Source organism: Colius striatus, chromosome 6, assembly GCF_028858725.1.
Source record: "Colius striatus isolate bColStr4 chromosome 6, bColStr4.1.hap1, whole genome shotgun sequence".
NCBI lineage: Eukaryota > Metazoa > Chordata > Aves > Coliiformes > Coliidae > Colius > Colius striatus.
Genome location: NC_084764.1, coordinates 4331017 through 4355504, shown reverse-complemented (window position 1 = coordinate 4355504; position 24488 = coordinate 4331017). Strand labels below are relative to the sequence as shown.

General features: G+C 47.8%; 1 protein-coding gene across 8 annotated transcripts in view; it reads right to left on the bottom strand.

Annotated features, from left to right (window-relative positions):
* Positions 1 to 23540, bottom strand: part of AMBRA1 (autophagy and beclin 1 regulator 1) — a 136910-nt gene extending 113370 nt beyond the window's left edge. The window contains exons 1-8 of one of the 8 annotated variants that reach the window (XM_061997714.1): positions 23425 to 23539; positions 12627 to 12707; positions 11347 to 11602; positions 11044 to 11102; positions 10124 to 10307; positions 9336 to 9508; positions 8453 to 8519; positions 6444 to 7900 (exon numbers count right to left, since the gene is read on the bottom strand). In XM_061997714.1, the coding sequence (XP_061853698.1) occupies positions 6444 to 7900; positions 8453 to 8519; positions 9336 to 9508; positions 10124 to 10307; positions 11044 to 11102; positions 11347 to 11481 (2075 nt within the window). In that variant the 5' untranslated portion in view covers positions 11482 to 11602; positions 12627 to 12707; positions 23425 to 23539. Of the gene's footprint in view, positions 1 to 6443; positions 7901 to 8452; positions 8520 to 9335; positions 9509 to 10123; positions 10308 to 10846; positions 11012 to 11043; positions 11103 to 11346; positions 11603 to 12626; positions 12708 to 22834; positions 23209 to 23424 lie in introns of those variants that run through there. The other 7 variants (XM_061997717.1, XM_061997719.1, XM_061997718.1 and 4 more) reach the window with 7 other exon arrangements.
* Positions 23541 to 24488: the final 948 nt, after the last annotated feature.

Here is a 24488-nt window from a genome sequence, read left to right as displayed (position 1 = left end):
AACCTCAGAGCATTTAAACCTTTTAACACTGGGGCCACATTCCCAATTTGATATCCAGCATTCTCATCTCATCCAGGCTGAAAGCAACACAGCCCTGGCTCAGGAAAAAAGAAAGACCAAGTTCACGTCACGTAAGAAGAATGCAGGCAGGAGGGACCACAGTCCTCAGACAAGAGCTGACAAAATCAAAGACAGACATTTGAGCCTGGACCCTGTGACATGGTTCCAGGGAAGCTGGTCTGCACGTGTCACTTGTGCACAGTGCATCCAAAGGACTAAAACACATGCCTTTGGCAAGCTGGGTGACTTCAGTAGGTCAGTTATCTGCACAGCACTGTGGACTCTGCACTTTTATACACCCACAAAGAAAAAGGAGTTTATACAAGTGTCCTCAGACAACACAAACTCCCCTGACCTCACATACACTCCCTTTCCTACCTGTATGGGCAAAACCATCACCCAGGACAGGTCAAAGTTATCAGCTTTTCAGATGACTGCAACAGTCTGGCTTGTCTGCCAAACTAAATAGGTGAGGCGAGGTGAACACATTCATGAGACACAGGCACAGAAGTTACTCACACCACAGCCTACAGAATTTGACCTCTGGAATGAGTGCAGGAGAGTGGTTAGAGGAGTTTAACATAATTGCCAGACAAAGCTTCTTAATGGAAGAATAAGAATAATGTGTTTCCTCCTGAAACAGGTTCCACCCAAACGTGCCTGGCAATAGGACAGGGCTCACCTCTCATTTGTGGTAATTCATTCAAGTGCCTAGTCAAAACAGACAGGTAAACAACACCAGAATTACCCCTTGAGATTATTACAAGCAGCTACATCTTGAATGTGTAGAGGACAAGTTTCCCTTTGTGGATTTTTCTTTACCCCCTTTCTAGGGTTCTAGATTTCTAATCTAAGGCTTCAGCCATGTCAACGGGGACACACGTGGCACTGCTTGCTCCTTGCATCCATGCTAGAGAGATTGTGGCCTGGGGAACCATATCAGAACTCAGAAACAACATCACATTTAAAAACAGAGGATTTTAGGGTTTTTTTTTTTTTCCCTGAAATAGCACCCTAGTTCTGTAGCTGTCAATTGTGTCATATTTAAAACAGCCAAAGAGGCGAGGCGGCGTTAAAGATCTGGATCAGTTTCATTAGTCAGAATTGCACCATAGCTGTCATTGACTGATGAGCTGAAAGTGAAAGAGACCACTCCTAGGATTCTATCTGTGATTTCCTCCCCTCAAAGAAGCATCTGACTAGAAGAATCCTCTTTCATTCCTGGTTCAGCTTCTCATTGTCAACTTGAATTGGCTTAGACAGCAACAACGGCTTAAAGTGCTTTGAGGACCTTTCTCCTTGCTAAGAACTCAGTATTAACACAATGTTTCCTCAATCCATTTTTTGATTAATAGGAAGTTACAGAAGAATTAAACTAGCTATCCTCTATTGCTCAGTTATCATTCCTTCATCCAGATCTTGCCAACAGCTTCCATCATCAATTTTACGCAGCACATTTCACTTGGCAGCTTCAGGGATTTCTGAGGCTCTTCTCACTCTGATGTTAGAAGTGAGACAAAGATAGACCCACAGGGAGGAAAAAAAAAAAGGTGCATTTGAATGAATGAGATCAGGATAGAGAACCTCAGAAAAACTGAGGCTCAGTCTCACCAACTTCTGCCTAAGGTAGACCATAAATCTTCCCCAGTTTCACACCTCACTCACACAGCTTCAAGAAGCACACAGCTCAATGCCAGTGCTGCTTTCAGGCCAAGCTGGATGTGACAAGACTGCTGTACTGCTGAGGCTCCCAGTGACAGTTTCCTCCTAATAAAGGTGCCAGAGCTGTTAGACAGGAATAGCTTCATTACATGCTTATTAATACCTTCGTGATCAGTCCAAGGTAACTAACCCAGCAGCACCAGAAAGAGCAGAATTCTCCCTCTCTCCAGCTCACAAAGCTGCATCAACAGAATCCAAAGAACAGTCTATTCATTAAACCACTTATTAACTTAAATTGAGCCTCTATGGCAACATCTTCCCAGGAAGCTGCTTCTCAGCCAGCCAAGACAGGTCAAGGAACGGAGCCTGTCCAGGGCCCAAAGCATGACAATACACACAGTTTTATCTCAAGTTTTTCAATACAGAGCTCAATTGCCCAATGAGGACATCTAATGGAGAGACAAAGAAGAACAGACAATCAAACAGGTTACAGGCAAACACACAGATGTCCAACACTAAGAACTAACCTGAGGTCCACAGCTGCAAAGTTCCATTGATTGACAGTGCGTATGCAGCTACTACTTGTACCCTCAGGCTTGAAAGGCTTACCCTCCCCTCCTCTGTTTGCCCAGCACTTTCAGCATTACATAGCTTACATCTCATGAAGCTTTGCATGTTTGTGCAGCTGTAAAGGTTAACAGACATTTTGGACTCTGCTGTGCAGGAGTGGTCCCAGCACTTCCTGTTGTGAAAGCACACCCAAGGTCTGGGACACGAGAAGGGTGGATGTGAGGATATTCATTCTATGCCAAAATTAGGCAAGTGGATGCTTGCCTAATTCTTATTGCTCTGTGAGGAAAAACAGCAGCTAATTTGAGAAGGGTAGAAAGTGCCACCTGCAGAATATACCTCTCTCACATGCAGGGTTCCTTTCAAAAGGAAAGATTTCCTGATGCTCCCAAGTTCATCCAACGTGTTTAACAGGAAGGGAAACGAAATGCAACTTCAGGGAAATTGCCAATGAGCCATTCTTCAGTACTCCACAGTTACCTTAACATCAGTTAGAAAGGAAGCAGAAAGCCCAGCCATGCCTGTTCCTGAGAAAGGCCTGGTAACAGAAGGAGGAGACTGGGAAAACAAAGAGTCCCCACGAGTCTCTCAGAAACCTCTGCCAAAAGGGTTTCACTAAAGGTTTTAGGTTCTAGGAATTCCTCCAGAAAGAAGCTCACATGTTGAACTACACACTCCAAATTAATGTCTCAGCACCTGTTTGGGCAGGAAGCCAGGTACGCAACTGACCCTGTACAGATGCTACAGCCACAGAGCAGGCAGCAGCAACCACCACAGGTGAGAGGAGTAGTAATGCAGAGCTCTAGTCACAGGACTCCAGCCCTTAGGCAGCAACCCATCCAGCTCCTGCACACCAGGGTGGACTGAGGTATGTGCCTCAGGGCATTTAAAAATGACACATCTCTGAGAAAGCATCACATCTGTGGCTCCCACACCACCTCACATCCAAATCTATGACAACTGCATGATCAATAGAAAGGTTATTTGCCTCTGTTATTCCTGACACTACAATGACTTGGCCCAGGCAGCAAGCTTCAGAGTGGAGATGACATGAGCCTGTACAGCTATTTCAGATGAAAGATAAACCAAGACATACTCAAGAGCTATTTTAAAGCTAAATTTGTCAGCTCCTTCTCACCTCTCTGCCCTTTTATAGGGGACTAGAGGATATCCAATTTAATTCAAAGGCAGGTATCTCAGGCCCAAGAAAGCAGCAGTTACAATGCAATCAGCTTGAGACTCTCCTTAGGGCAGGCTATAAAAAACCCTGGGGTAAGGATTTAGAAGCAGACAGAATAATTTCATGACCACCACCACTTATTTGCTATGCAACTACAGCAACAAAACAGGCAGCCAGTGTTCCAGCCTGAGTATAATCAGCTTATCTGCAGGAAGAAGGAAAGAACTCTCTTTCCTCAGGCACTCCTGTATACAAAGCCTCCTCAGCCAGTTCCACCTGCATCCAACATGGAAACTTGGCTTTCCCACAGCATAAACGTTCCTTTCCAAGAAAAAGCAGGACTTGAACTTTTCCTCTGACAAAAGCACAAGTCACTTGTCACAGAGGATGTCAAACTGAAACCCAGTGGGGAAACTCTTATCTAAAGTAGCAATGTGGTTGAATGGTCCATACAAGGCAGGGGAGACACTTTCACACAAAGCACAGGTCCTTGTGGGTGCAAGTTTGATTTGGCTCCTTCATTTGCTTGTCACACATGTGAAATATATATATAAAACAGTATCTTTGCAAAACACAATCACCTTCTTGAGGAAAAAAAACCACACAGCAGAGTCTATAATTTGCAGCAATCAGCATGTCCCCAGCCAGCTCACCCTGGATTTGGACCAATGGGAGTCACCTGCAAGATTTTCCTCTGGCAAAGGCAAGCCAACTGCATGGGTTTGACTCAACACTTGCATGAGCCAAGAAACCAATACCTGGCTCCCAGCCTGATGTTACCACCAGAGTTCTGGGTTTTTTTTGGACATGGGGCTGTTTACATGGCATCAGAGATATTTGGAAGAGATGGAATCACAAAGGGAGGGGGGGAAAGGGTCCTGGCAGAAGAGTTAGTGGGGCTCATTGAGAGAGCTCTAAACTAGACTGGAAAGGAGTAAAATCAGGCTGGATAGAGAGAAGCCTGAGGGCAGCACACCAATGTTTGAGGGATGTTCTGCTAGTGAGATCCTTTGGTCTGTTGTCCCAGTGGAGATAGAAGATGGAGACCATAGTGGCAAGAAGGATGCAAGGGTTAATGCATGGGAAGCCACAGAAACCAGGCTGTCCCCATGTGCAGGAGGATGAGTCAGCAGGGCAGAAGACTGTCCTGGCTCAACAGGGAGCTTCTGCTGGAGCTCAGGGAAAAAAAGAGAGCTTATGACCTCTGGAAGAAGGGACAGACAACTCCTGAAGACTACAAAGATGTTGTGAAGCTATGCAGGCAGGACATTAGAAAAGCCAAAGCCCAACTAGAACTTAAGCTGGCCTCTGCTGGAAAAGACAACAGAAAATGTTTCTAGAGATATATAAGCAACAAAAGGAGGGCTAAGGAGAATCTCCATCCTTTAATGGACACAGGGGGAAGCATTGTGACAAAGGGATAGGAAAAGGCTGAGGTAATTGATTCCTTCTTCACTTCTCTCTTCAATAGTAAGACCAGTTGCTCTCCAGATACCCAGCCTGCTGAGGTGGATGACACAGAGCAGAGTGAAGCCCCCTTGGTACACGGGGAAACGCTGTTTGACCTGCTGCTACACCTTGACACACACAAGTCCCCAGGGCTGGATGAGATCTCCCTGAGGGTGCTGAGGGAGTTGGTGGAAGTGCTGACCAAGCCACTCTCCATCAGCTACCAGCAGTCCTGGCTCACCAGGGAGGTTGGCAAATGGGACACCTATCTACAAGGGCCAGAAGGGGGATCCTGGGAACTAGAGGCCTGTCAGGCTGTGGATTTATCTTCCTTGGATTTTAGTAAGGCCTTTGACACAGTCTCCCACAGCATCTTCCTGGAGAAACTGTCTGTCCATGGCTTAGATGGACATACTCTTCATTCAGTGGAAAATTGGCATAGTGTGGCAGCAGGGCCAGGGCAGGGATTGTCCCCCTGTGCTGGGCACTGGTGAGGCTGCACCTCGAGTGCTGGGTTCAGTTCTGGGCCCCTCACTACAAGAAGGACATTGAGGGGCTGGAGTGTGTCCAGAGATGGGCAGCGGAGCTGGGGAAGGGGCTGGAGCACAAGTGTGATGGGGAGCAGCTGAGGGAGCTGGGGGTGGTTAGTGTGGAGAAGAGGAGGCTGAGGGGAGACATCATCACTCTCTGCAGCTACCTGACAGGAGGCTGTAGTGAAGTGGGATTCAGGCTCTTCTCCCCAGTAAATGAATGACAGGACAAGAGGAAATGGGCTCAAGTTGTCCCAGGGGAGGTTGAGATTGGAGCTGAGGCAGAACTTTTTCCCTGAGAGGGGTGTCAGCCCCTGTGCCAGGCTGCCCAGGGAGCTGGGGGAGTGCCCAGCCCCGGAGCTATTGCAAAGCTGAGATGCTGAGGGCCATGGGTTAGTGATGGGCTTGGCATGGGGAGGACTCAATGATCTAACTCTTTTCCAACTGAAACGGTTCTGTGATTCCATAACTAAGGTATATTCTCAAACAACTGACACAGAGCCAGGACTTGTTTTGCCCTATATGGCAACACCAAGGAAATGATTAACAACTACAACCTCAACGAGACACAGCACTCAAGAAAGCAGCTCTCACTGCTTATGCCTGTAGGTTCTCCATGTTGAGCACGTGTGTGGTATGGGGCAGCAGCGACAGTGCAGCACATCCTCTGTTCCCACCCTTCTGCAGTGCCTGGGAAGCACCAAGAGCACAGTTCACCCCAGAGATCTGCCGCCAGAGCCCATCCTTTTGCCTTATCATTCTCCTTTCCCATTAAGAGATCTGGTCTCTGTCCTTACAGCCTTCAGACCCTACCTTCAGCATGACAGTGGCAGCTATGAAAGACATCAACGAAAGGTCTGTATTTTCAGCTACATAAACAGCACATGACCACAGGAGAAAAGGTTCCTAACTCTGAAAACATTGAAAAACTCAAGACTAGAGGGGAAAGGTCTAAGAAAAAATAGAGGAGGAAGGCCGAGCGTGTATCTTACCTCCTGAGTGAATCCTCCTCCGAGCTCTCCTCAGGCATTTCCTGGTTTAAGGCCTCCTGTGATACATTCCCAGGTCTGCTTGAAGCCGACTGGCTGTAAACTCTTTCCCAGTGCCCCGTCTCCTGGTTAAAGACCACTCCCACGGTCCTCTCCTCCTGCGGGGTGGAAGAGCTGCCCAGCTGCAGCCTGCTAGAGCCAGGAGCTCTGCCCTCGGTTCTCTCTGCAGGCTGCACCTGGCTGGTATTTGGAGGCACACCCTCAAAGGTGCTTTGGGCCTGCCCTGGCGTGTAGCTAGGCGTGCTCCTCTCCCAGCGCAGCGTGTCATTGTTAAAGGTCAGCAGGTTATGACAAGCGCGACAGCGGTTCAGGTGACCCCGGGACAGGTTGGAATTGTTCTCACTGCTGTGTGGAGGCTGCTGATGGGAGGGACCCGGCCGATCGGGCTCAATGTTGTTGTTGAGCATTTCTTGAGCCTGTTGCGACTGGCTGGGTTCCCCACCAATGCCCTGATCTAACTCCTGCAGCCGGTCATATTCCAGGAAGAATCGCCTCAAATCACACTGGAGCTCATTACGGATACTGGCCGGATTGCTCGGGCCAGCGCCACCACCGCCGTCCGCCTCAGCCCCAGGGGCCAGAAAGCCCCTTCCTTCTGTCGCTGAGGTATAGACCGACGCCTGGGAACCTCCCTCCTGCTGTCTCAGCACCGACAGCAAGCTGACGGAGGAGGCGCTGGTCCTAGGGGGAGGCATGGCTTCCAGCTCTGACCGAGAGCTCATGTTCAGCACTGTCCTGGACCAGTCAGACCCTCCTAAGCCCGAAGCCATCTCTCTCGCAGACTGTTGGTAGCGGGACTGGTGGGAGGCCAAGGGCCCGCTGAGGGACCGCCGCGTGGGGCCCAGGCTAAGGTTGCGCAGGGTGTTGCCAGCAGTGCTGCTCTGAACCGTGCTGAAAGCAGAGGGCCTGTTAAGGATTCCCTGCTCCTCCTGAGCTACGGATGCCTGCTCTGGGGGTTGGTAAGGCTCTGTCTGCACAGAGGAGAAGGAAGTGCCAGTGGCCCCAGAAGACGTGGAGGGTGCGTTTTCCTGGTGTGGGAAGAGAGAAGAAGGAAGTCTTGCACTAGAGCATCGGCTGCAAAGGCACAACATCCCCAGGTGCTGGCAGCACTCTGCCGTGGGGTAGCTGACACGCTCCCGGAGCCTGTTATAGACAGATGCCCTTGTGTTCTCACTGGCTGGAGGCGGAGGTGGTGGTGGAGGCGGTGGAGGGGATGGGGTAGCAGAGTCTTGAACACTGTTTTGCTCTCCCACCTGTATGCCAGAGGAGCGGGAGGACAGCATGTGCAGGAAGTTGTGCAGGAGAGGCGTGCGCCGCACGGGCTGGGACGGGAGGATGGCGCGCTGGCGGTAGTGCGGCAGCTCCGTGCTGTCCACCGAGATTTCCACTTCCTCATCGCTCTGCAAAAGGAAGCGGCCAGAGCTCAGCCACCTCACAGCAACGCCACACAGCTCCAAACAAACAGCAGAAAGCCAGCTACCACCCCAGGCAGATGAAAGGATGGGGTAAGTCCCTTATATAGGCCTTGGCTTGCAGGAAAACCAGCTGGGAGTGTTTCAAAGACCACTTGATGGATCCAGACAACCTCTTCCTACAGCCCAGGGAGTTTTGACAATACACTGCTCATAAGAACAGAAACATGGGCATCTGAAGGTCAGTTACTATCTCACACAGCTTCAAATGTCACACCAGACCTGACAGAGCAGAGCCATTGGGACATCTATCCCATCACTAATGCGACAGCGACGGCAAAAGAAACACACTCTGGGAGCTCTTTAATAGCCCTGCACAAGAACACTCGTGTGACCGCTTAAACTGAGACAGAACTCAAGCTAAGTAAGGACTTCAGGTCTTCAGAAAGGCACAGGCTAGGATTAGGAACAGGCTGGAGTCAATGTATGCAGAGCATCTTGTAATTAGCCAGTCAACACAGGTACTGACGTTCCCCTTACCTGCTGGTTCGAAGGGTTAACAATTGCTGTGAGCAAGTAGTGTCCCAAGGGATCAAACCGTACCAGCCTAAAACAAAAGCAGAGCCAGAGTATCAATCACCACTTCCCATTCCGCATGGACACAGGAAGCTGCACGCAGCAGGGAAGAAAACCCCATGTGAAACACGTGCAGTGAGGACATTACTACATTTACCACCCTCTTCTTCTCAAGGATGTCAGAAAGCCTAGGCACTAAGAACATGAAGACATGCTTAATCTTCTGAAGGATGTCAAAAAGCTTAGGCACTTAGAAGATGAAGACATGTTTAATCTAGCTGAAGGCTGCAGCTATTTTGAAGTCCACAGGAACACTATACAGAAGTTAAAAGCTGGAATCAAGTATCACTTGAAACAGCCAGGGAATTTTAAGGAGTATGTACCTACATATTCCAAACGGGAATTTGGCACAAAGGAAGAGATGAACTTGCCTTGAATGTTACACCCTTGTCTTATTTTAAATTGCTCAGAAGACAGCACCAAGTTCCCAGCAATGCAGTTTCCCCCAACTGCACTAAAGTAATAGCTTGGTGCTCTCTTCCAGCAGTTTCTGACTGACAAATTTTATTACTCAGCTTACAAATGGAAGTAGACTTGGGGGCATTTCATTGGTTCATGTCCAATTACAAATAGGAACAACCAAGCTGATCTATCATTTCCAGTTGCTTCTCTTCCTGCCTGCAGAACCTGTTCTCTACCAGCTGAGTCAAGATGCTGGAAGCAGTGTTTCCCTCTGGTGCCTCAGTGCAGTGGGTGCAGCATCCCAGAGGAACCCCTCCATATTCCCCCAAATCCAACCATTTTCCACATACAAGTGTTCTCTTGCCCCAGGAAAGGGGGAACTCACCTGACCCGCTCCATTTCACTCGCAGTTTTCACCACTGCAAAGGGTTCCCTCCGACTCCAGTCCCAGAAATGGATCTCGTTGGCAGTTGCAATCAGCAGAAGCTGAGCCGTGGGATGAAAAGCAAGCGAAGCGATGGCGTTGTTGCTGTCTGTGAACCAGCTCTCGCTTCCACCCTGAGGGAGGAGGAGTCAAGAATCACAAGCAGTTTATCCCAAAGTTGGAGATCATTAGGTTTCCACTCCAAGACTCTGCCTAGAGCATGCAAGTGACACGCTTTCTTGGCCACAATAGCAGCTGCTCTCATATGAGGTCGTGTGTCATGTCTAGAACATAACACAGCCTGCAACAACGACCACAGATGTATTTTTGTTGGTAAGCACTTCAAAGTGACCAGCTAAATGTGTCAATCACCAGTCTAGGTAGAACTGGTAGACCAGTAGCCTCTCTAGTGAATAGCTCAGATATGCTCAGTGGAATGAAAACCAGCGTGTCTTTCACATCAGCTAAACAGACACTTTGCACAAAGGTCCCAGCATTATCTGTCTCGCTCTAAGCAAATAAACAAGCACTTCTAAAGAGCATGACCTACCTGGTGGGATCAAAGGGACAATCTATCACCTCCTCTCTAGGCAGAAGAGGATAACTATGATCTGTCCCATGCTTTTGGAGACAGGTCCCCCCAAAGCTCCCAAACAGCTCTCTTACCAGGCAACATTTCGAAAGCTCAGGCAATAAAAAGTCACCACCCACCAAATACCAAAGACAAGTATGTTTCAGGAAAGACTTACATGTAAATCCCAAATTCTAACCTCCCCATCTAGGCATCCTGAGGCAATGAGGCCTGGGATGGTGGGATGGAAGGTGACACACCAGGGAGTGCGGCGATGTCCGACCAAGGAATGAACACACTTGCCCGTTTTCACCTCTGTGATGTAGATGTTGTGGTTCACATGTGTGGAAGCCATTAGGGTCCTGGCAATGCAGAAGGTAGGACAAACATTAGCATGGGAAGAACACAGCAAAACCAGTCCATGGTTAGCTTCATTTCAAAGGGGTCTGTTCACACCTAACTCGGCAGCTCTCCCACACAGAGCTCAAAGGGCAAGAGGCTACTGTTTCACCAATGGCCACGTGGCTTCCTGCAGCCAGATTTCAGGGCCATGCAAATGTGAGCTCGTTCAATCTGCAGGCACAACCTTGACCTTGAAAGTCAGAGTGAACATGCAGCTCTGAAAGAACTCCTCAGTGACAGCTGGGGGTAAATATTCCCAATTGCCCACATCATCTCAACCACTGTCAAATCAAATGACACTAAGAGGGATCCCACCTCCATTTCTGCTTCCAATACAGGCATCATTCTGCTCTGGTCTTCAGCCCTAGACATCCCAGGAGCTGTGCCATATCATTTGGCACGTTGTGCTAAAACACCCTTTACTCCCTCAAGTTTCTTATGATATCCCATGGTAGCTGCACAGATCCTTCTCCCTTAGGCCTGTGCATGGCTTGGGTACCTCAGGAATGAAACACCAGCTATGCTCAGAGCTGCGAGGTGAGGGGAGGAAGGTGCACACGTTCCATTCGTGCATGTCAGGAACCAGAGGTTTCACACAGCTATTTGGGACTGGATAAGTCAACAGGCACGAGCCTCCATCACTTTTGTATGTGCAGGGAGACTGCTGAAACAAGGAATGAACTAGGAGTTAATTACCTGTCTGGACTAAACGCCAGCAAGAAGGTGGAGCGTGGACTGTCTGGTAACTCAACTTTCTGAAAAAGCCAACAAAGCAGGAAGTGTTGCAAGTGTCATATGATCACACTTTAAGCCACACAGACAGGAAAGGGAACTCGCTGCAGGAACAGATCTAGTATCACACCACTGCAGGAACCGAACAGAGCCAGAGAGCACATCAAGTGTAATACATCAAACATATCATCACGAGACAATCCGATTCAAATCCCTTCCTCCCCCAACTCCAAGATCAAGCTATGCACCTCTATCCCACAGCCTTACCTTGCCCTCCCATTTCATCCACCGGGTTTTATCCTCCACCAACTCCTGTAGGAGCCTCTGAGCACCCAAGGCCTGGGTACCCCGCTCCCTACCCCACAGGATGCGCACGGCGTTCTTCTCCGGTACAACCTTCATGGCTCTCAGTAGCCAACGCTACACCAGCTACTGGGAGGAGACACCAGCACGTTCCAGATGACAACCACCACCAAGTTATAAATAGGCTATCCACATTTCAGTTGTTTATCTTCATGGAAACCTAGAAAGAGAAGAGGGAGATAAGGAAGGCAGCTTTTACTTTGATCACCTAGATGATGTAAGAGCTTTAGATCCCAAGAGACAAGATTTAAGGGGAAAAAAATCTATCCTCTCCTGCAGCCTTTGCTAACTTCTTCCATTATCAAAGCCCAATTTGGACATTTCTTCAGCCAAAGATCACTCTGAAAGGTTTTTGAAAGCATCCAGCTCTTTCCTGGTACACATGCTTTAGGCATAACACACCCAAAGAGAGTTCAAAATTGGCCTTGAAACTCTTTCCCTTCCCTCTGTCTCTTGCTGAACAAAAAAAGACTTGTTAAGGTGACAGTTTTTACACCTTGAAGATTTAGGTCCTATCTGAGAAGGGTGACTGGTAGGTAGAGGAATAGTGTTAAAAACTGACAGTACAACAGAGTATTCTCCAGGGGATAATCACTATTACTGAAATTTGAGTAACTATCACTACAAAGGTCACAAACTGATAGACCTACAGTCCAAATGACTTCCAGCTCCATCACAATAGCTTACAACGTATGAAAACAACCATGTACCGGCCCAAAAACTTGCACTGCAGTGGCATCTTGGCCAGCTCCTTCAAGATGATTCATTTTGCCCGCCTGCACATCATCTTTCCACCTCAATTGCTTTTAGAACAAGAGTTCTCTCAAGTAAATGCATAACTGCAGAGATCAATGCTTGCAGTGCACTGGGCTGCTAAGGAAAGCATTAATACTCATTTTCTAGGAAAAAAAACCCCAAGTTAATACTTGGAAAGAACTAAATTTAGCCTGGAGACATTCCAAACCCAGCTGGACGAGTTCCTGTGTGACCTACTCTAGGTGGTCCTGCTCTGGCAGGGGGGCTGGACTGAGCAATCTTTTGAGGTCCCTTCCAGCCCTGGAGATTCTGGTGTAATCACAACTAAGTTACAATCTCATACATTGGAGTTTGCCACCAGAAGCTCTCTAGAAACAAGAAGTTTCTTAGAATTCATTAACCAGGAAATGCTGCTGCAATGCTGTTACCTTTTGATCTCAGCGGAGCGCAGAGACAACTCTGTCATCGCTTCAGAAGGTAAAGACAGATCCTCTTCAGTTCACATTGCACTGAACAAAACCATCAATATTGAACATAGAAGGAAGTGGTAACTTAAAGCAAGAAAACCCCAAATGTACAAGGAAAAAAAGGTTCATGTACAGAAGAAGAGATGAATTGTTAAAATGACACAACTTGGGCTGGTCATTAGCAAACCTTTCCTTTCCTCCCACTCTCCCTAAAAGAAGTCCTGAGCAGATGATTTAAGACAGCTGCTGCTTACAGGGAGGAAGCTCTCCAAAGAGATAAGCCAGGAAAAGGAGTTCCAATAAAGCAGACCAGCTTTCATTGGGAAAAGTACAACAAAGGGTACCAAAGTGATGAACAACTAAGAAATCCACCACAAAGAAATTCAAGCTAGCTGGAAATTCCCTGATTCTTAATGGGAACAGCATGAGGATCATCTATTTTAGAGAAGCTGAACTCCACAGAGTAAAAGGAGCCTTCCTTCAAGAGCCTGTGAAAGTCAGCCAAACATTAGGTAGGGATTGTTCTACAAAATAAAAGCCTGACCGGGAAGCAGCACAAGAACTGAACATGCTGCAAGCAGATTCTTAAAAGCAGCACCACAGACTCAAAAAGCTCAGACCCAAAAAGGCTGCAGGAAGGATAACTGGAGTAGATACAGCCTAAAGCACAGTATAATACAGGATTCACTAAGCCAACCACCTAAATGCTAATAAATCCTCATGTGGATCCTGCAAACAGCCCCAATCACCCATGTCCAGAAATGACTGGATTCAGATGGTGAGCAGAGTGGAGGAAAAGGACAGCTCAGAATGACACAGGCAATAAAAAGCCTATTACAGGAGCTTATAAATCTAGTTTCATCTAGTAAAATCGAGCAAACAGTAGCTGAATACTCTGTATGGATGCACTGGAGGAGTAAAGATAACTCCTCAGGAATAAACACACAGACACAAATGGAAGACCAGACTTGCAGCTGGAATAAGTTGGGAATTTGAAGAGATGTCAAACAATAAGCTTTGGAAAAGCCTTTTTGCAGCTGTAAAGGACAACTAACTTAAACTGCTTAAGAGATCCTGATAATTTACAAGCAGGATAACCTAATTATTCATGAGAAAGAACAAACTCAGACAACTCTGGGAACATTTCAGCCCTACCAGAGGGACGAATGTTCCTTGAAGTACAATAGCAACAAGAAAATCAAAAGGTTTAACAAACAGTTTCATGTTTGTTTATGCCACAGGCAAGTTGACACGATGTAAAATCAAGAGGTAACTCCCACAACTGTGGTTAGAGAACCTCTTGTATTCACCTTACTGAAAGGCCACACCACCTTCACAACACAAAATCAAGCACCTGCCTTAAGACAACTTACCTAAATCTTTGCAGATGTGTACTAATCTCTTGAAGTAATTTGGCTATAACAAACACTTAATGTGTGAGACAGAGTGTGTTTGAACTTCACATTTTTCCCTTAGGGATTGTCCTTCATTTCTTTCAGCTTCTTCTGCCTCACTGCTTTATCCCACTGGCAAAGAAAACCCAAAACCCCTCAACAAACACTTCAGGACTCAAAAGTCCACACCAGTAGCCCTGTTAACCTGCTCAGTGGTTTTAAAAGCTAAGTGGGATCTCTTCAGGACGCACTGAGTGGGGCTGGCACTCCGCTGCTACCCTGGATCCCTTTGGGGCCCAGCTTTATCAGTGCCTCTTAAGGGGAAAGGTCACTCCTTTATCTAATTTAGCCTGAATACAGTAACTGCTTTCCACCTGATAGTGACAAGCTCAGCAGCTCTCCTGACAGGAACAGAAAATGAGAGCCTTCAACGGGAGAGACAGATGCAGCGTAGATGTGAGCATTCCCTTCACTCTCTTTAGCAGGAAGCCTTTAACTCGATTGTTGGAGCCCTGGCAGGGGCTGCCCAGATGGGCTGTGGACTCTCCTTCTCTGGAGACATTCAAACCCAGCTGGATGAGTTCCTGTGTGCCCTACTCTAGGTGGTGCTGCTCTGGCAGGGGGGTTGCACTGGATGAGCTTTCAAGGTCCCTCCCAACCCTTAAGACTCTGTGATCCTACATTTAGTTTTGGTTTTGTTGGGTTTTTTATATGATGGGGTTTCTGGTCATTGTTTTAGGTGCGATTTTTCCTCTGGGTGTTTTGTTGGAGGGGTTTTTTTTGGTCATCCTTGAGTTTTTAAAGGAGTGAGCTCCTTCTCCATTCTATTAAAGATATCCAGCAACTCCAAACATTTTTGCTCAAATATAAGAAGCTGAATGATGACAGTGTGTTATTAAACACCATTAGCAGATACACCATGGAAGTACCAACCTTATTTATAGCTGCCATCTGAGTAACAAACTTGAAATGAAATGCAGTGGGTTTGAAAATACTTCTTGGGCCTCAGCATCAAGAAAATTTGCAACAGCTCCCTGGGATCAAACCTGTCCAGGCAAGTGGTGGACTGATTCAGCAACAGCTTCTGTTACAAATACCAAGCTCACAGACAGCTGACCACCAAAACAAGAAACAGCTCAGGGATTGGTATTCTTCTGTTTTCTTCATGTTGTTGGGTTTTTGGCTCTTTTTTTTTCCTTAGTCAGGATGACCAGAAGTGGAGTCCAACAACTGGAAGATTAGCTGATGCCCTGGATGTGCTCCAGGGCACCACAGAAATTCTGAAAGTGGAGACACAAGAATTTTTTCCCTATAATTGGCAGCTTTGTTTCCTTAACAGTTTTCTCCCTCCAGGGCATTTCAGGTCACCATGCTGGACTGTTTACAGTTTTAGAAGGAGCATTACACAGCCCAGCCCAAAGTCTTTTTACTTGTTCTGCGCCAGCTGTCCTCAAAGAAGCCTTAAGAATTTCCAGCTTCACTGAGATACAAGCTCACTTGTGACTGTCACTTCTACAGATGCTTAACCTCTAGAAAACCAAAGTGAAGCAGTAAAGTGGTAATATTATTGGTAATAACAGGACCTCCTCAAAACACTGCCAACAACGTAGAGACAGAAGAGGAATAGAAAGAAGCACATTGGAATCACCGTATCAAAAACAGATGTCAAGGTATTTTATGCATTAGGCAGTGGTTCACCATTCCTGTTGGAAACTTCAGCACTTCACAGAGATGATGGTGCCATCTCTTAACATGCTCCACTCCCACCCCCCACAACACCTTTGGCACTGTTAGTTTGTGGAGGTTCCAGTAACACCATTCTGGGAGCACAGATGGCTTTGATGTGAGAGAGAATATCAGGGCACTACCTCACACTGTTCTATTCTCCATTGGAAGAAAGACCTGGACAGGCTGCAGGGCTGGCTGGAGAGAAATCTAATGAAATTCAGCAACTGGAGAGTGTTACATCTGGGAAAGAATCACTCCATATACCAGTACAGGTTGGGGGATGAACTCTTAGTGAGCAGTATAGGGGAAAGAGACCTGTGGGTGCTGGTGGGCAGCAGGATGAGCATGAGCCAGCAATGTGCCCTCGTGGCCAAGAAGGCCAGTGGTATCCTGGGGTGGATCAGAAGGGCTGTGGGCAGCAGGTCAGAGAGGTTCTCCTCTCCCTCTACTCTTCCCCATGAGACCATATCTGGGATATTGTGTCCAGTTCTGGGCCTCTCAGTTCAAGGACAGGGAGCTGCTGGAGAGAGTTCAGCACAGGGACACAAAGATGATGGCGTGGAGCATCTCCCTTGTGATGAAAGGCTGAGGGAGCTGGGGCTCTTTAACTTAGAGAAGTGACCTCATTAATGTATAGAACTACATAAAGGGTGGGTGTCAGGAGGATGGAGCCAGGCTGTGCTCAGTGATGGCCAATGATAGGACAAGGGGCAACGGGTACAAGATGAAACATAAGAGGTTCCAAAGAAACACAAGGAAGAATTTCTTCCCTGTTGAGGTGAGGGAGCACTGGCAGGGGCTGCCCAGATGGGCTGTGGAGTCTCCTTCTGTGGAGACATTCAAACCCACCTGGACGAGATCCTGTGTGACCTACTCTAGGTGGTCCTGCTCTGGCAGGGGGGTTGCACTGGATGAGCTCTCCAGGTCCCTTCCAGCCCTTGAGATTCTGGGTTCTGTGTGATTCTATGATTTCATGTGACCTTCAGCTCTCAGACTACAAATCTATTACCACTGAAAGAACATCTTGGTTGCGTGCTAAGCCCAACACAAAACGCCCCTCCTGATGTCCGCGTACAGAAAACAGTGTAAACAGCTCTAGCAGTGTTTGAAAAGAAAAATAGCTGCAATCACTTAAGTGCTATTTATAATGGGAGTTCTATCCAAGAGATACAAATGTCCAAAGAATTTCAGACAATTTTGCTGCCCAAAGAGGTCTCAAGTGACCGATGAAGAAAGAGGCAACATGAAGTGAAATATAAAAGCTGTCTCTGGCTTTGCAATCTGGGATCCACAGAGAGACTGCATGTACAAACCTCTCTAGAAAACATCAGAAAGGAACAAAAACACATCAAGTGCTGGTAGTTTCTGTCTCAAAGTCCCTTGGTGAAGTTTTAAGACTTCCAGAATGCATTGATGGTAAAATGGATGTGATCCATGTAGGTTATGGGCCAGTGCAAGCTGTGTACTTTGTATTAAAACAACACAGATGGGGGAAAAAAAACAACCCTAACTAAACAAAAATAACTGCTGTGAACAATGAGGCAAGTCACTGACCTGCAAAAAAAACACATAATGCAAAGTTGTCTCCAGGAAAGAAAAGAAACACATCATTAGCACTCTCTACTATCCCAGCTCTGGCTATGGGCCTACTTAGAATCTTATAAGCCAGTAACTTCTGTTTTCAAAATGCCTGTTCTTAAGTGTCCAGCACTAACAATAAAACATGCCATTTCATTTATTCCCAAGCAAACTGCAGCATCTCAGGCTTTAAATGGCATCAAGATACTTTGTGATTAGTAGATTTCAGTAACTGAATAAATATCAGTAGTAATTTAGCATTCCCACCATTGTACAAGCGTGTGGGTTCTCCAAGAATTGCCTCAAATGATTCTCTACCTGGTATTTTCATGGTCTAATCTAGAGCCAAATTGCTTTGTAAAGACCTTTCAGAAGCTTTAAGGAGCAAAGAAGACAACACTGTGCATGCTGGAGACAGTCAGACATCACCTTGCCATTCATCAACTGCTGACTACACAGCTCCTCCTTTTTTACAGGAGCCTCACAGATGAAGCAGTAAAACCTGGTTCTGAGACCCACAGAACCAACCAGATACCCAGAAGATCATTTGGAATATTATATGAGCAATCATAAAGCCCCAAGGGACTTCCTAGTTCCTTTCCTTGTTTACACTCCCAGTTATTCCTTCCCTTGTGCAACACAGAGATGTGATGCCAATGTCTTCCTAAGAAGAAACACCAACCTGCATCTATGACCTGAATTCTACCAGCTGTTCTATTAACAACACCAACCCAATTCACATCAAGAGGCATGCCATTGCTGCTACTCCTTTTCACATTTCCACTTGGAAAGACTGGGCTAAATTTAAAACAAGGAAACAAAAAGTTTATGTGAAAGCAAACCAAAAAGGCTGCTTTTGCTCTCCTTGCACTCCATCAACTCAGCTAAACAAACAAAAGTCCAAGTGTCCTAGTTTGGTTAGTGATTGAACCATGTAGCACTGGAATTTAAGTAATGCTGTCACAACAAAAATGGTTAAAAAAGGGTGAAGTGGCTCATATCCAGAATAGTTCCATGCATCAAAGCTTCAGGGATGGAGAAATGGGACTGTGCTCAGGATTAAGCAACAAGGACAAAAGAATTTCTGACAACATACTTAATTTGTCTTATCATAGAATGGTAGGGCTTGGAAGGGACCTTTAGAGATCATCTAATCCAACCCCTCTGCTAAAGCAGGTTCCCCTCCAGCAGGTCACACAGGAACGTGTCCAGGCAGGTTGGAAACCTCCAGAGAAGGAGCCTCCACACCCTCCCTGGGCAGCCTGGGCCAGGGCTCCCTCACCTCAATGGGGATTGTACTCCATTTGTGGTACTTCTATATGAGCTTTAAGGCTGTTCACAGAAGTTCCAGCTTTTCTTGGGTTATAAACCAATAAAAATCAACTAGAAACCATTTTGCAGAGAGATCACTTTGAGCTTTGAGTTACCTTGCAGTAATATCTAAATGGACAGAAGATTGGAAATAAAGTTAAATTGGAAATAAAGTTCCAACCATTGAATGAGTCTAATCCACAAAAACCAAACACAAACCAGCCCACAATTATCTTAAGCAGGAAAAAAGCAAAAGTAGAATCCATTCTTTGTTTCTACTTCTGTGTCCTAGACTGTGCTTTAAAACAAAACCCAAAAGCACCTTAATTTAAGGCAAGAGAGTCCTGCAGATTCCTGACATCACAGCAGAGTCAGATACAGAGTGTCTAAAACAAAACCCAAAAGCACCTTAATTTAAGGCAAGAGAATCCTGCAGATTCCTGACATCACAGCAGAGTCAGACACAGAGTGTCTAAAACAAAACCCAAAAGCACCTTAATTTAAGGCAAGAGAGTCCTGCAGATTCCTGACATCACAGCAGAGTCAGACACAGAGTGTCTCTGAACACAGGGAAAAAATAAACCTTAAAAAAAAAGCCTTGGGAGGAGAGAAAGTAAGTTTATGATGCAACTACAAAACAGAATCCAAATCCAATGTCATGAAGGCACTTTCATGACATGACCCTGGCTTTAGTCTTCAAAGTTTTCAAGACATTCCCCACAGTGTTATTCTGTAACCTGAAGTTTTTCCCTTGATTAAGACCAGAGAGATTTGCAAAGCACTTCCAAAGCCTATCTTCTTGCAGATGCACTAGACACACTCCTCTAAGTTGTATCCACAGCTCTAAGCACTTCCACATAAACCAGCACAGGATTCCTCAGGAAATACAGCTTGTGTTAGTGCTTCATGACTAAAAAGTTCAATGCCACGTTTTAAACTGAAACTACAAACAGCTCAGGAAATTCAATTACAGTGCAAAGATGTCAACAGTGAATCGTCATTTCGAGATCCTGTATGACTGCAACAAGGAGCTGATTGCCATTAGAATCTTAATTAGTCTTCCCAGTCTGCTTTTAATGAGCAATAATACTCTTAAAAGAAGGTTTCAGTCAGAGGCAGTACGTAAATTGCTGGTTATTTACAGCAAAACTATGAGGAAGCGGAAGAGAAGCTTGCAGAGATCAGCTCCTAAAGGTCAGAAAACAAATGGTAAGTATAAAAAGGGAAGTAGTAAAAAGTAAAACTGAGTGATCAGCAGTGTCTGGAGTCTGACAGTTTAATCTTGCAAAGAGAATATGGAGCACTGTCACGGCTATGATTACAATTCTCACATAAACTTAATGAATTCTTGAAAAGAGAGAGATTAGTTTCAATCCAGAAGATAGGAAAGGAATAAAGATAACTTCCTAAAGCTGTAAGATAAGTCAAACAGCAGAACTGAGAGCCAGAAGATGAAGAGATGGTTTCCCCAATTCCACACTCAGACCATGGCTTCCCTTGCTAAGTACTGAACACAGGAGGAAATGAGGGACAGAGAGAAGAGACAGAACTAGAGGTGCACAAACAGAGCAATGCACAACTCAAATCAAGCCCTTCAGAGACTTAGCTAGGGAAGTAAAGGACTTTTCATGTCAGAATCCCAGTACTTAACATTAAAAGGCACATCAAGCTTCCTCAGACTCAGGAGCCACAGCCAAGTGCCCTCTGAGGCCATAACACACACAAGAGAACTTTGGGAGCACCAGCAGGCCAGAGAAGCAGCAGCAGCATCAGGCAGCATCAAGATGAAGACAAAGTATTTTACATCTTCAAGGCTGTGCTGAAGGCACATGCACCTTATCCAAGTAATAAAGAAAAAGCCATTGGAGGAGAGAACATGCTTTTAAAACATAGTTCATAAAGTTTCCTGCTCACATAACCAGATATGCTGACAAGCCAAAAAGCAAAGCTTAATCTACACAGAAGCTGAAGACTTCACTTACATCTGTATCAGAGAGGAAGCGGGAGACAAAGGTTTAGACCTTCAACAAACACAGACAACTCCTGACACTTTCCCTTCTTGGCCTTGGGCTGAGACTGTGGGAGAAATATACAGGGAGGGGAGAAAAAGTGTTGGAAACATGGGTCAGAGACCCCTCTCAGCAATTCCATGCTGCTAAAGGTGCAGATTTAGTGCTACACACAAGGAAGAGGGCAGCAGGAAGCATTGTGCTGGGACAGCTGGAAAGAGCTCGCTGAGAGCATTCCAAGCAAAGCTGTGTGAGTACACACATTAAGGTGATTCTCTTAGTCCTGGCACCTCATGATCATAGAAGCACAGCATGGTGGGGGTTGGAAGGGACCTTTAGAGATCATCCAGTCCAACCCCCCTGCAGAAGCAGGGTCACCTAGATCAGGTCACACAGGAACGTGTCCAGGTGGGTTTTGAAGACCTCCTGAGAAGGAGCCTCCACACTCTGCCTGGGCAGCCTGGGCCAGGGCTCCCTCACCTCAATAGGGAAAGAGTTTATTCCTTACATCTTCAACACTTATATAAACTGAAGAAAACAAAAATCCACCAGATAACAATCCTAGTCAGAGATCTTGACACCAACAGTGGACAGGGAGGTCTCCTCTTGGTTTAAGCAGCCCAGTCAGCCCTTCATTGAGCAACTGCTCTATCACATAACAACTTGCCACCAAAATATTTCTGGTACTAATCCCCTTTCACTGCACATCACTTTGAAAGCTGCAGATCTTTCATCCTCACCTCATTAGGATTTTGTTTCTATCACCCTCTTTGCTAGGTTAGCACACACAAAAGAAGGCAACTATTAACGCTCTCTTGCTTGCCTTCTTTCTAACTGGCTTTTAACAGCTGTGTAAAAGTGCTGCACAGAAAATGGAAAAGTAGGAAACAACCAAACAAGAATCCAGAGGGTCAGTTATGACTCAGAAAAGGGCAAAAGAAAGACAACTAAGAAGCTGTAAGCAAAGTAAACATTCTGCGTAAACTCCCCGGCAACTCAATCCAAAAAGGCAAGGCCAGATATTTGCATCCAAATAGATTCTTCATTCCAAGCATTAGGAAAAATATCAATGTTACTGGACTGTTGTACTCATCAACATCCAGAGAGAATCATGGAATTGTTTTGGCTGGAAGAGAGCTTTAAGCTCATGGAGTGCAGCCTTTGTCCCAGCTGTATCAACCACCAGCCCATTGCCCTGAGTGCAACATCCACCCAGCTCTGAAACCCCTCCAGGGATGGTGACTCCAGCAGCTCCCTGGGCAGCTGTTTCAATGCCAAGCCGACAAACACAAAGCAACAGACGAGCACAAGATACTCTCCAAACACAAATGGACCCATTTTAAGAGACATTTCTCTACAGCAACACCAACCGCGGATCCCAGAACTAACAGGTGAGTGACACCAACGAGCTCTGTTAGCCCTTGGGAATACAAACCAGGACTGGAAATTTGGCAGTTTCAGGTACTGAGCCTAGGTCACCCATAAAGCACCTCAATCTGCCTGGATTTAACCTCATTGTCACCTCCTGAAAGCTAACCCAACCCCACAATCCAGGGAGCACACATTACCAACCTGTCATCCTTTCAGTCCCATTTTAACATCCCCATTAGCCATCTGAAAGAGGATGGGAGTGGCAAAGAAGCCAGGTGACATTTGCAGAGGACACCAAACTGGGTGGAGCAGTAAACAAGGACAAATAGTGAAAAACACATTAGGTTTTTATATCAACATCTAAGAGGAGAAAAATGGGTGCAGAACCTCGTTCACCTTCACACCAATGGTCTTCCCAAGGATTATCTTGCACCTAGATAGCAACTATTCTGGAACTGGTGTTTTACAACAGAACAACAGTGTATGAGGTAAAACGATGAGTAAAGATCTAAAACATCCCCTGAAGTCCAAACGCCGCCTTGGAACCGCGTGGCAAGGAACATAGCAGAGAGAGCACGGTACTGACACAACCAGAAATAACCTCAAAACACTCACTGAGCGCTCCAGAAAGCTGTGTGTTGGCTGGAGGAATGCCGTGGGTGAAAAGCAAGGTTTCCCTAGCGAGTTAATGAACTGGGCGTGCTCCCTCCCGAGGAGAGACAGCCCGGTGTTATCGCGCCACAGCCACATCCTGTATTCTATGCAAAATATTACTTACAGGGGCAAGCGCTCGGCAACGCACACGATGAAAACCAGGAAGAGAGAGATGACAACACTCCCTTCGCGTTTCATTCGGCTGAGGCCAGAGAACAAGCAGCACCACGTTCATTATTTCGAAAGCGCTGCCTCGCACCGCAGCCTGACCTCACCGGGACGGCGGGCGGGCGGCAGACCCGGCCTGTGCTGAGGGCGCGGGCGGACAGGGGAGCCCCAGCCGGGCTCTAAACCCCCGCGTCGGGCAGCTCCCGGCCCTCGGCAGCCTCTCGCGGCGGCCTCCCCTCGGCTTTCACCCTGCGCCTGCTCGGGGCGGCGCGGCCCGCGGGCACCGGGACCCGCCGTCGCCGCGGCGGCCTCCTCGTCGCCTTCAGCTTCCCCGTCCCTCCGTCCCTCCCTCCCGCCGCCGTAGCGCCCCGGTCTGGCGAACAAAGGCCGCAGGCAGCGAGCGCCCCGAGCTCCGCCGCGGCCCGGCGGCCCCACACGAGCAGGTGCCCGCCACCTTCCGGGACGCCGCGGCGGCGCGGCCCCGTCGCAGAGCCGGGCGGAGCGCGCAGGCCCGGGCCCCCGTCCCCACCCCCGCCAGCCCCGTACCTGCGGCGGCTGCGGCGGCGCCGGCGCCGGGGCCAGGGCCGCGCCCGGAAGGAGCGGCCCCACTGCTCGCTCGGCGCTGCCGTGCCCAGCTCCGGCCAGCCCAGCCAGCCGAGCGCCGAGCCCACAGCGCTGCGTCCCAGCCCCGACCAGCCGAACCTAGAACGCCGCCAGGCGCAGCCAGCCGAGCGACGAAACGGGAGGGGGCAGGCGAGACGAGTCGAGCGCGGAGAGCGGCGGGAGGCGAGCGGCGGGTAATGGCGGAGCGGAGAGCTGAGGCGGGGACGGCGGGTGAGACGGTCCCGCTGCCGAGACAGGGCCAGGCATGGCCAGTGCTGCACGTTAACGCGCGCAGAGGGGCCTGGGCGTGCTGGTGGGCAGCAGACTAACCACGAGCCAGCAACGTGCCCTCGTGGGCAAGAAGCCAGTGGCATCCTGGGGGCATCAAGGAGATTGTGGGCAGCAGGTGGAGGGAGGTTCTGCTCCCCCTCTGCTCTGCCCTGCTGAGGCCTCATCTGGAGTCCTGTGTCCAGTTCTGGGCTCCCCAGCTCAAGAGGGACAGGGAACTGCTGGAGAGAGACCAGAGCAGGGACGCCAAGATGATCAGGGGACTGGAGCATCTTTATGAGGAGAAGCTGAGAGCCCTGGGGCTGTTCAGCCTGGAGAAGACTGAGGGGGGATCTCATCAACACTTACAAGGGAGGGTGTCAGGAGGATAGGGCCAGGCTTTTTTCTGTAGTGTCCAGCGACAGGACTGGGGGTGGAACAAACAGTTCCAGGAGAAACTTGTTTGGTGCTGAGGTAAGGGAGCCCTGGCCCAGGCTGCCCAGGGAGGGTGTGGAGGCTCCTTCACTGGAGGTTTCCAAACCCGCCTGGACACGTTCCTGTGTGACCTGCTGGAGGGGAACCTGCTTTAGCAGGGGCTTGGGCTGGATGAGCTCTGGAGCTCCCTTCCAACCCCCAGCACTCTGTGATTCTGAGAATCTCCAACATCATGGATGGTAAAGACCACAAATATGCCTGTGGGCACGGTGGAAGCTCAGCAGCTGCCCACCCCTCTGTGAGAC